General features: G+C 45.9%; 2 protein-coding genes across 2 annotated transcripts in view; one reads left to right on the top strand and one right to left on the bottom strand.

The window, feature by feature from the left end:
• LOC148500753 (uncharacterized) overlaps positions 1 to 12,271 on the bottom strand; it is an 85,888-nt gene that overhangs the window by 42,659 nt on the left and 30,958 nt on the right. The window lies entirely within an intron of this gene.
• LOC148500752 (uncharacterized) overlaps positions 8,405 to 12,271 on the top strand; it is a 55,193-nt gene continuing 51,326 nt past the window's right edge. Inside the window, exons 1-2 of the mRNA XM_088451372.1 lie at positions 8,405 to 8,454; positions 8,571 to 8,668. Coding sequence (XP_088307498.1) covers positions 8,421 to 8,454; positions 8,571 to 8,668 — 132 coding nt within the window. The 5' untranslated portion in view covers positions 8,405 to 8,420. The remainder of the gene's footprint in view (positions 8,455 to 8,570; positions 8,669 to 12,271) is intronic.

Raw genomic sequence — 12,271 nt, 5'->3', positions numbered from 1 at the left:
AAACCCAATGGCTCCCATCGCCCCATCCTCAATTTGAAGTCTCTGAACAAGTTTCGCAGAGTTCCCAAGTTCAGGATGGAAACTTTGCGTTCCATCATTCTGGCGATGGAACCGGGGGATTACATGGTCTCCTTGGACATCCAGGACGCCTACCTCCATGTGCCTATAGCGACCTCACATCAGAGGTATCTGCGGTTTGCTATATTGCACCATCACTACCAGTTCAGGGCTCTGCCTTTTGGTCTCTCCACAGCACTGAGGGTGTTCACCAAGGTGATGGCAGTCATGGCTGCCCACCTTCAGAAACCAGGGTGTACGGCTGTTAGCGTATCTGGACGACCTCCTCTTGCTGGCAAGCTCCCCGGAGGTACTGCTCCAACATCTCCACCTGACAATCGTTTGTCTACAAGCGCACGGGTGGTTGATAAACTGGAGGAAGTCCTCCCTGATTCCATCACAGCAGATGGTTCATTTGGGGGCCCTACTAGACTCTCATCAGCAACGGATCTTTCTGACTCTGGAAAAGGTATCCTCCCTACAGCTACGGATTTACAGTTGCCTGAGCAGTGCCAGAGTCTCGGTACACGCGGCAATGAGAGTTCTGGGGTTCATGGTGTCGGCATTCGACATGGTGGAATTTGCCCAGTTTCATTCCAGGCCACTGCAGAGGCTGATTCTATTGGAATGGAACGGGTTACCACACAGGATCTGGTCTCAGATGCTGGTGTTATCTCCGGAAGTACGACTGTCCCTGGCGTGGTGGCTGCAGACAGCCCATCTCCTCGACAGGCGCCCCTTTTGGATCCCAGACTGGGTTCTGCTCATGACGGATGCCAGTCTCCGGGGTTGGGGGGCGGTGACAGGCTCGTTGTCACTTCAGGGCCGTTGGACAGCGGAGGAAGCAGCTCTCCCCATCAATGTTCTGGAACTAAGAGCCGTGTACAGGGCTCTACAGTCGTACGGCACCGCTCTTCAAGGAAGGGCAGTACAGGTGCAATCCGACAACGCCACCACGGTGGCGTACATCAATCACCAGGGAGGAACTGGTGGAGGTGCCTCGCATCCTAGCTTGGGCGGAGTGCTACCTTCCAGTGATCTCGGCAGTCTTCATCCCCGGAGTCCTCAATTGGGAAGCGGACTTCCTCAGCCGTTACGACGTGCATCCCGGGGAATGGTCGCTTCATCCAGAGGTATTCCAACTACTCGTGGACAAATGGGGGCTGCCGGAGGTGGACTTGATGGCTACAATTACAAGTTGCCCGTGTTGACAGGAAAGGACAAGGGACGCCGGCGCCAGGGCTACAATTACAAGTTGCCCGTGTTGACAGGAAAGGACAAGGGACGACGGCGCCAAGGACAAGGGACGCCGGCGCCAGCCTGGTGGACGCTCTGTCGGTGAGATGGGGGTTTCAGCTGGCATATCTGTTCCCTCCAATATCCCTGCTACCTCGGGTCCTGCGCAAGTTCAAGCAGGACGGAGGCACTCTGGTACTGGTGGCCCCAGCGTGGCCAAGACGTCCGTGGTACTCCGATCTGCAGAGTTTGTCCATCGATGCTCCGTACCTTCTTCCTCAGCGGCGGGACTTGTCTCAGGGGCCCTGCCTTCACCTGGATCTGGGTTGACTGTCTTTGACGGCATGACTCTTTATCCAGGGTGTTCTGAGGATTCAGCCACCCTTTGTGCCTCCTGTGGCACCTTGGGATTTGTTCTGTTATTAGGGAGGCTTATATACAGGAACGTTTACCTGTTCCAGCCTCTGTTAAGGCTCATTCCACTTGGTCTGTGGGTCCTTCTTGGGCTGCTAGACGTGGTGCCTCCACTGTTCAGCTGTGCAAGGCGGCCACTTGGTCTTCTGTTCAGACATTTTTGAGGTTTTATGCATTTGACACCTTTTCCTCTCAGGATGCATCCTTTGGGCGCAGGATTCTCCCTTCTGCACAGGAGTGTCCCCGCCCTTAGTTGAACTGCTTTGGGACATCCCCAAGGTCAACCCTGTGGACCCCCTATGGACCCTGAAGTAGAAAACAAGAGATATGGTAAGAACTTACCTTTGTTATCTCTGTTTCTACGAAGTCCATAGGGTCCACAGGGCGACCGCCCTGACGCACCTGGCTTCAAATGGGCTGTGTTGCTGGTCACCGGTTTTCCGTCTCCCGTTTCTGTGAGTATGGTTTTCTAGTGTGTTCCAGTCTTCCTTCTCTCTGTTTAATCTCCTCCTCCGGCCTGGGCTGCTTACCAACTGAGGTGCCTGTGGCTCGGGGGCGGGGTATAGAGGAGGATGGACCCAAGTGCATCCTGGGAGCAGCTAAAGCTTTAACTGCGTGGTGCCTGTGGATCCAGATCCAGCTATACGCCAAGGTCAACCCTATGGACCCTATGGACTTCGTAGAAACAGAGATAACAAAGGTAAGTTCTTACCATATCTCTTGTTATTTTAATTTACAAATTAATCGATTTGTGCACCATTACACTACCCATTTTTCCTTTTTCTGTTGTACATTAATTTGGTAGTTGGTAGCAAACCCCTTGTTCCTATATAATAGGCAGCTGATCACCTGCTTTAAAATTCTTGAGGGGTTATCGATTCGAACCAGTGCGGTAGCTTCCTTTGTCCTACTAAAACCCATTTTAACGTACCCCCAATTTAGGTGGAACAGTGATTTCCTGGGAAAAAAATGACGTTCTATCTCTTTTTTTTTTCTTCTGCCCACAATATGCACAGTCGTTTTTAGCCAAAGTACGCAACTTATGATTTTTTTTTCCGGTAATTTATCATTAGGTGGGGTGTCCAAAGGGTTCTGACAGAAGTCCCCACATTTTTAGCCAAAATTAGGGATTTTTTTATCCTGGTCAGTCATGGAGAGAACTTTTCTACAGCTTTTTTTTGACTGTTAACGTTTTCGTCTATTTTTTTGCGAAAACTTCAGTTTTTGCCAATGGCGGAAAAAACACCAGTTTTCGCCACAAATTGAATACGGCCCTATGTGTGTAGCTCTTATGAAAATATGTGGAAAGGCAGATCCCTGTCAGGCTAATGTGGAACGGCAATCACAAGGTGAACTGTCCCTACCGTACCCTAAGATGGTAGTCTTCTTCTTCCTGGATGAGGTACGGTGCATACCCAGCAGATATGACTGACACCTAATGGTGAGACCCTAAATCCCATCTACCTGATGCTCCTGTGGGACACTGTGGTTCTCCTCTGTATCATCCTGGGAATAAATAGGACGGGGACCTCTCTCTGGGGTTACTGGCTCCATCTGTAGGAGACACATAATTTTATGAATTCAGGAGGGAACAGACTCTGAGTTGTGCTGAGCGGAGGAACATGTAAGGAGCAAGGTCGGGGCTGGAATTCTTGGTTGGATGTGGCCGTGCAACTACTTTGGGAGCTGGTAGAAACTTGGCAAGATGGGCCAGGAGGCAGCCTTGAGGGCTGGAATAACTTGGCTAGATGCGACAATTGCCGGGTGTAGCTGAAACAAAGTCACTGGTGTTGATGCGCAGGACTGCGCACTAAAGTCACTGGAGTGCGGCACTAAAGTCACCGAGTTGGCACAAGAAGCTAACGCAGGGGTGCGGCCCATGCCGCCGGGTTGACATAAGTAGCTAACACTGTAGTGCGGCCTGTGCCGCCGAGTTGACACAAGCAGCTGACGCTGTAGTGCGGCTTGTGCCGCCGGGTTGCCACAAGCAGCTGACGATGTAGTGCGGCCTGTGCTGCCAAGTTGACACAAGCAGCTGACGATGTAGTGCGGCCTGTGCTGCCGGGTTGACACGAGCAGATGACGCTGTGGTGCGTACTCCGGACAGAGAGTACTATCCATGCCGCCTGGATAACATGAACGGCAGAGGACAGATATGCGGACAGTGCCACCTGGATGACACAAATGGCAGAGGACAGATATGCGGACACTGCCGCCTGGATGACACAAACGGCAGAACAACAAGATAGGAGGCAGGGAAACTGGAGCTCAACTGGAGACAGGAGACAAAGCCAGTTCCGGAAACAAGAACTCTATAACCAGCGAGGCGGCAAACGTCCAGATGATACAAATACATGAGGGAACCAATCAGCAATATCTGAGACCATACGTCACTCCCTGCGGCATCCAGAGCGCCTAGCAATCAACGGAGCGGAATCCAATGCATTGCCAGTAAGTGGAAGCCCAGAGCCGGAAGGAGACAAGCCGCTGCCATGGCTTGTGACACACAGAGGGCCTGATTCAGAGCCGGACGCTCTGAACGAGCGCCCGCTCTGAATCAGGGCGTTTTTTTTTTATTAGTGCGGCCTCTTGGACGCTCGCATAGCTGTGGGTTACCACCCACAGCTTATGCGAGCGTCCATGATGATGGTCGCGATGGTCAAGACCATCGCGACCATCGGGCTTGCGGTAGGGTCTCGTCTTCCGCAAACCCTGGAGTGCTTTTGGCTCTATCAGAGGACAGGTGGCTCTATCTAGGTGGCCCCATAGCTGCTCATTGTGACCTGTGTATAGTGATCAGTGTGTATCAGGTGTGTGATATCAGTGGTACCTGTGTATAGTGATCAGTGTGTATCAGGTGTGTGATATCAGTGTGCCCTCTGTATAGTGATCAGTGTGTATCAGGTGTATGATAGCGGTACCTGTGTATAGTGATCAGTGTGTATCAGGTGTGTGATATCAGTGTGACCTCTGTATAGTGATCAGTGTGTATCGGGTGTATGATATCAGCGGTACCTGTGTATAGTAACCAGTGTGTATCAGGTGTGTGATATCATTGTAACCTTTGTGTAGTGATGATCAGTGTGTATCAAGTGCGTGATATCCGTGTGACCTGTGCATAGTGATCAGTGTGTATCAGGTGTGTAATATCAGTGTGACCTGTGTGTACTGATCAGTGTGTATCAGATGTATGATATATATGTGTGATGTGTATATAGTGATCAGTGTGTATCAGGTGTGTGATATGTGTGACCTGTGTATAGTGATCAGTGTGTATCAGATGTATGATATATATGTGTGACCTGTGTATAGTGATCAGTGTATATCAGGTGTGTGATATGTGTGACATGTTTATAATGATCAGTGTGTATCAGGTGTGTAATATCAGTGTGACCTGTGTATAGTGCTCAGTGTGTATCAGATGTATGATATATATGTGTGACGTGTATATAGTGAACAGTGTGTATCAGGTGTGTGATATGTGTGACATGTTTATAATGATGATCAGTGTGTATAAGGTGTGTGATATCAGTGTGACCTGTGGATAGTGATCAGTGTGTATCAGGTGTATGATATCAGCAGTACCTGTGTATAGTGATGATCAGTGTGTATCAGGTCTGTGATATCATTGTGACCTTTGTATAGTGATGATCAGTGTGTATCAGGTGTGTGATATCAGTGTGACCTTTCTATAGTGATGATCGGTGTGTATCAGGTGTGTAATATCAGTGTGACCTGTGTATAGTGATCAGTGTGTATCAGGTGTGTAATATCAGTGTGTATCAGCTGTGTAATATCAGTGTGACCTGTGTATAGTGATCAGTATGTTTCAGGAGTGTGATATCTGTGTGTGTTTCCTCTTTCAGTATGTTACATGTACTCTGTAAAATTTATTATAATTATATTTTTAATAGACAAGTGAGCTGTCAGGAACCAGAGAATCTTTACTAGATGTCACGTGAGGGTGAGACGTATCCTGTACAAATTACTGATCACTGAGGATGGACATGGACATGAGTCACATTACTGAGAGGATCTTACATCTCACCCTGGAGATCATCTACCTGCTGACTGGGGAGGTGAGGGGATCTGGGAGTGTCACAAAGACATCATTTATATTTATAGTAATAATACAGGGACATGACTGGGGAGGTGAGGGGATCTGGGCGTGTCACAAAGACATCACTTATATCTATAGTAATAATACAGGGACATGACTGGGGAGGTGAAAGGGTCTGGGAGTGTCATAGTGACATTACTAATAGCTATAGTAATAATACAGGGACATGACTGGGGAGGTGGGGGTGTCTGGGAGTGTTACAGTGACATCACATATCTATAGTAATAATACAGGGACATGACTGGGGATGGGATCTGGAAGTGTCACAATGACATCACTTATATCTATAGTAATAATACAGGGACATGACTGGGGAGGTGAGGGGGATCTGGGAGTGTCACAGTGACTTCACTTATATCTATAGTAATAATACAGGCACATGACTGGAGAGGTTAGAGGAACTGGGATTTGTCACAATGACATCACTTATATCTATAGTAATTATACAGGGACATGACTGGGGAGTTGAGGGGATCTGGGAGTGTCACAGTGACATCACTTATATCTATAATAATTATACAGGGACATGACTGGGGAGTTGAGGGGATCTGGGAGTGTCACAGTGACATCACTTAGTGTGTGCAGTGATGTTTGGTGTCTCCCCCAATACACAGGATTACACAGTAGTGAGAAAGACATCAGGTGAGTGTGAGACACCCAGCAGCCTTCTCTGTGTGTTTGTTATTATATGACCCAGAGTGGGTGCTACTATTATGTAGCAATAATTATTTTGGGGTGAGCGTTTGGGAGTGGGGCCCCCGGGATTGTTCTGGCTGGACCTTGCTCATGGCATCACCACTTAATTCACATAGAATATTTTTTCACTTTCTATGTGTTTGTGTATTATTTATGTCATTTTAATTCTTTTACATCTCATTAACACTTATTGATTTATCTTTACACACCTATCCTTTAACACTTCACTATCACCTTTTTTCCCCTTTTCGTGTGATGCCCTGGGGGTGGTCCTTGGCTTGAATTTTTTTGGGTGCCTTGCTTCTCGGACGTGAACCCCTTAATTTTAGGGACGCTGGTATAGAGGAGCCTTGACGACGGCCCAGCGCTTATTCATATATTTGCAAATGTATGTAAACCAATACCTCTGAATTTCTATTATGTAGGATTCAAGTATTTTTGATTTATCTGCAGTGTGCTGGAGGGCAATTTTCTTTTTTCTGTGTTCAGTGTAAACCCCGCCCTTTACAAGCACCTGTAGTATATTAAGCTGATTGAGCAACTACCATATTTTTTGCTTGCAGTTTGGAGGCATGAAAGGAGTAAGCATTAGGAGGAGGTGCTGATCCTTATAGTGCCATGTGGAGGTTTTTTGGGGTACCTCCAAGGTAAGTTAGCTCTCAGCTCATACATGTACTGTTATCATGCAGTACATCAATTTGTTATTATATGACCCAGAGTGGGTGCTACTATTATGTAGCAATAATTATTTTGGGGTGAGCGTTTGGGAGTGGGGCCCCTGGGATTGTTCTGGCTGGACCTTGCTCATGGCATCACCACTTAATTCACATAGAATATTTTTTCACTTTCTATGCGTTTGTGTATTATTTATTTCATTTTAATTCTTTTACATCTCATTAACACTTATTGATTTATCTTTACACACCTATCCTTTAACACTTCACAAGCACCTGTAGTATATTAAGCTGATTGAGCAACTACCATATTTTTTGCTTTGTCTGTGTGTCAGGAGGACTGAGCAGGACCCAGAGCCCCATCACGGTGCCTCCACATTACTCACTGATACATGAGAGACACAATGACCAGAAGATCCTGGAACTCACCAACAAGATCATTCAGCTGCTGACTGGAGAGGTGACTGCTGGGAATGGGACATTATACAGTAACATCAGGGGATGTGTCTGGGTGATGACTGGAGAGGTGATTGCTGGGAATGGGACATTATACAGTAACACCAGGGGATGTGTCTGGGTGATGACTGGAGAGGTGACTGCTGGGAATGGGACATTATACAGTAACACCAGGGGATGTGTCTGGGTGATGACTGGAGAGGTGATTGCTGGGAATGGGGCGTTGTACAGTAACACCAGGGGATGTGTCTGGGTGATGACTGGAGAGGTGACTGCTGGGAATGGGACATTATACAGTAACACCAGGGGATGTGTCTGGGTGATGACTGGAGAGGTGACTGCTGGGAATGGGACATTATACAGTAACACCAGGGGATGTGTCTGGGTGATGACTGGAGAGGTGACTGCTGGGAATGGGGCATTATACAGTAACACCAGGGGATGTGTCTGGGTGATGACTGGAGAGGTGACTGCTGGGAATGGGACATTATACAGTAACACCAGGGGATGTGTCTGGGTGATGACTGGAGAGGTGACTGCTGGGAATGGGACATTATACAGTAACACCAGGGGATGTGTCTGGGTGATGACTGAAGAGGTGACTGCTGGGAATGGGACATTATGCAGTAACACCAGGGGATGTGTCTGGGTGATGACTGTATCATTGTGTGTGTCAGGTTCCTATAAGGTGTGAGGATGTCACTGTCTATTTCTCCATGCAGGAGGGGGAGTATATAGAGGAACATAATGGTCTGTATAAGGACGTGATGATGGAGAATCACTGGCCCCTCACATCACTGGGTAAGAGGAGACTGTCATTTATTGTACAGGAGAGAGCAGGTATGGGGCCACCTAGATACACATCATCTGATAATCACATATATACAGTGTAATCAGTCACTGTGTGTCTCCTACAGATGGAGCCAGTAACAGGAATACCCCAGAGAGATGTCCCCGTCCTCTTTATTCCCAGGATGATACAGAGGAGAATCACAGTGTCCCACAGGAGGATCAGGTAGATGGGATTTAGGGTCTCCCCAATATACCAAAGTGACTGTCACTATATGATGTGTAGAGAAGCTGTGTGTGTCTTATACACTGATATTATACTGTATAATCTCTGATTATGACATAGTAACGTGTTGGTTAGCTGCTGTAGCGTGTGGTGTATGCTATCTACACGTTGTCCTCCGCCTAATAAAATCTTGAATACAGTGATATGTCGCTATGCGCTGTCGGGGAGCGTTGTGGGCGGTGCCTTTATGTCCTGTAGTGATGTGTAGCCTGATCCGTGCAGATGTGGAATGATGGTAAGTGCAGGAGGAGGGACGGGTAAGAAGCTGCAGAGGAAGGTGCCACTGCTACATGTAGTGCATGTAGGCTTACATGTGATGGCTAAAATGGGGAGAGAGGGAGGAGGAGACGTCATATAGGACAAGTGTTAGAGTAGAAAATAGGTGGAATTCGAAAGGAAGAGACAGGAGAGAGATTGGAAGGAGAATTAGATACATGACAGACAGGAGTAAGGACAGACGGGGAATTATTATATAATCACCACATGGGGGAATGTGAGATACATGGAATATAATATGGATGCTACGTAACAATATAGATGACAATGTGGTAGAGATGGGAGTAAGAGATAATGACATTGACTGAGCGTAACCATTAGGCCTAAATAAGTCCAGGTAACATTACACTGACAGGATAACAGTGACAATGAGGGCAGGTGACACAGGGAGAGATGTATCAAGCCATGGAGAGAGGAAAAGCGGAGGTTACACAAAGCAACCAATAAGCTCCTAACTGTCAATTCAAAGAGAGTGCTAGATAAATGCTTGATACCATTCCCCCATAGTGAGGTATAGAACAGAGCAGTACGAGCAGTAAGTGTGTCATTGAGGGTGTGGTACATGGGGGAAAGGGTATAAGGGAGTTTGGATGGAGATGAGGGGATATTGGCAATAACACTTTATCTATAATATGTAATAAGTGGATGGAGACGGGAGGGAGAGGGGAATATATGGGCAATAACACTGTATATAGTAAGTGGCTGGAGGAATAATAAGTATAATATGTAATAATAATAAGTGGATGGAGAGGGGAATAACACTGTGTATATAGTAAGTGACTGGAGGGATGATAAGTATAATATGTAATAAGTGGATGGAGAGGGGAATATATGGGGAATAACTGTGTATATAGTAAGTGACTGGAGGGATGATAAGTTTAATATGTAATAAGTGGATGTAGAGGGGTGATATATAAGCAATAACAGTGTGTATATAGTAAGTGGCTGGAGGAATAATAAGTATAACTTGTAATAAGTGGATGGAGACTGGAGGGAGAGGGGAATATATAAGCAATAACACTGTGTATATAGTAAGTGACTGGAGGGATGATAAGTATAATATGTAATAAGTGGATGGAGAGGGGAATATATGGGGAATAACACTGTGTATATAGTAAGTGACTAGAGGGATGATAAGTATAATATGTAATAAGTGGATGGAGAGGAGAATATATAAGCAATAACAGTGTGTACAGTCAGGTGCATAAATATTGGGACATTAACAGAATTTTCATATTTTGGCCTCTTTTCACCACCACAATGGCTTTGAAATGAAACAAACAAGATGTGCTTTAACTGCAGACTTTCAGATTTAATTTGAGGGTAATTACATCAAAATCAGGAGAACGGTGTAGGAATTACAACGGTTTATATATGTGCCTCCCACTTTTTAAGGGACCAAAAGTAATGGGACTATCAACTCAAAAGCTATTTCATGGACAGGTGTGGGCTATTCCCTCGTTATTTCATTATCAATTAAGCAGGTAAAAGGTCTGGAGTTGATTCTAGGTGTGACATTTGCATTTGGAATCAGTTGCTGTCGACTCTCAATATGAGATCCAAAGAGCTGTCACTATCAGTGAAGCAAGCCATCATTAGGCTGAAAAATCAAAACAAACCCATGAGAGAGATAGCAAAAACATTAGGTGTGGCCAAATCAACTGTTTGGAACATTCTTCAAAAGAAAGAGCGCACCGGAGAGCTCATCAACACCAAAAGACCCGGAAGACCACGGAAAACAACTGTGGTGGATGACAGAAGAATTATTTCCCTAGTGAAGAAAAACCCCTTCACAATAGTTGGCCAAATCAAGAACACTCTCCAGAGGTAGGTGTATATGTGTCAAAGTCAACAATCAAGAGAAGACTTCACAAGAGTGAATATAGAGGGTTCACCACAAGATGTAAACCATTGGTGAGCCTTAAAAACAGGAAGACCAGATTAGAGTTTGCCAAACAACATCTAAAAAAGCCATTACAGTTCTGGAACAACATCCTATGGACAGATGAGACAAAGATCAACTTGTACCAGAGTGATGGGAAGAGAAGAGTATGGAGAAGGAAAGGAACTGCTCATGATCCAAAACATACCACCTCATCAGTGAAGCATGGTGGTGGTAGTATCATGGCGTGGGCATGTATGGCTGCCAATGGAACTGGTTCCCTTGTATTTATTGATGATGTGACTGCTGACAAAAGCAGCAGAATTAATTCTGAAGTGTTTCGGGCAATATTATATGCTCATATTCAGTCAAATGCTTCAGAACTCATTGGACGGCGCTTCACAGTGCAATGACCCGAAGCATACTGCAAAAGCAGCCAATTCGTTTTTTAAGGCTAAAAAGTGGAATGTTATGCAATGGCCAAGTCAATCCCCTGACCTGAATCACTTTGAGCATGCATTTCACTTGATGAAGACAAAACTGAAGGGAAAATGCCCGAAGAACAAGCAGGAACTGAAGACATTTGCAGTAGAGGCCTGGCAGAGCACCACCAGGATTGAAACCCAGCGTCTGATGATGTCTATGCGTTCCAGACTTCAGGCTGTAATTGCCAGCTTAAGGATTTGCAACAAAGTATTAAAAAGTGAAAGTTTGATTTAGGATTGTTTAGTTTGTCCCATTACTTTTGGCCCCTTAAAAAGTGGGAGGCACATATAGAAACCGTTGTAATTCCTACACCGTTCACCTGATTTGGATGTAATTACCCTCAAATTAAATCTGAAAGTCTGCAGTTAAAGCACATCTTGTTTGTTTCATTTCAAAGCCATTGTGGTGGTGAATAGAGGCCAAAATATGAGAATTCTGTCAATGTCCCAATATTTATCCACCTGACTGTATATAGTAAGTGGCTGGAGGAATAATAAGTATAATATGTAATAAGTGGAGGTAGAAGGAATATATGGGCAATAACACTGTATATAATAAGTGACTGGAGGGATGATAAGTATAATATGTAATAAGTGGATGGAGAGAAGAATATATGGGCAATAACTGTCACGATCCGGTGCAAGTGTTCCTCTGTGGAGGATGGTGAGCCGGGGGGTTCGGATGAGTAGGGAAGTGACTGTAACTAGGTCTCATAGTTGCGGCCGAACCCAGGTTTGGCTAGACCTGCCCTGAAGCGTGGAGTCTAACTCACTTGGTGGTTTTCTCCAGTGACCCCTCCAATTGGAATTGGGTTTGTGCCGCACCAAGTGAACAGGTCGCGGCCCTCTGGACAGGTACATGGGAATGGCAGAAGACTGAAACTATATTAAATTAACTAA

Source organism: Taudactylus pleione, unplaced genomic scaffold (genome assembly GCF_031769625.1).
Source record: "Taudactylus pleione unplaced genomic scaffold, aTauple2 ptg000547l, whole genome shotgun sequence".
Classification (NCBI taxonomy): Eukaryota; Metazoa; Chordata; class Amphibia; order Anura; family Myobatrachidae; genus Taudactylus; species Taudactylus pleione.
Note: the sequence above shows the minus strand (reverse complement) of the source record. Positions and strands in the feature narration are given on the sequence as shown.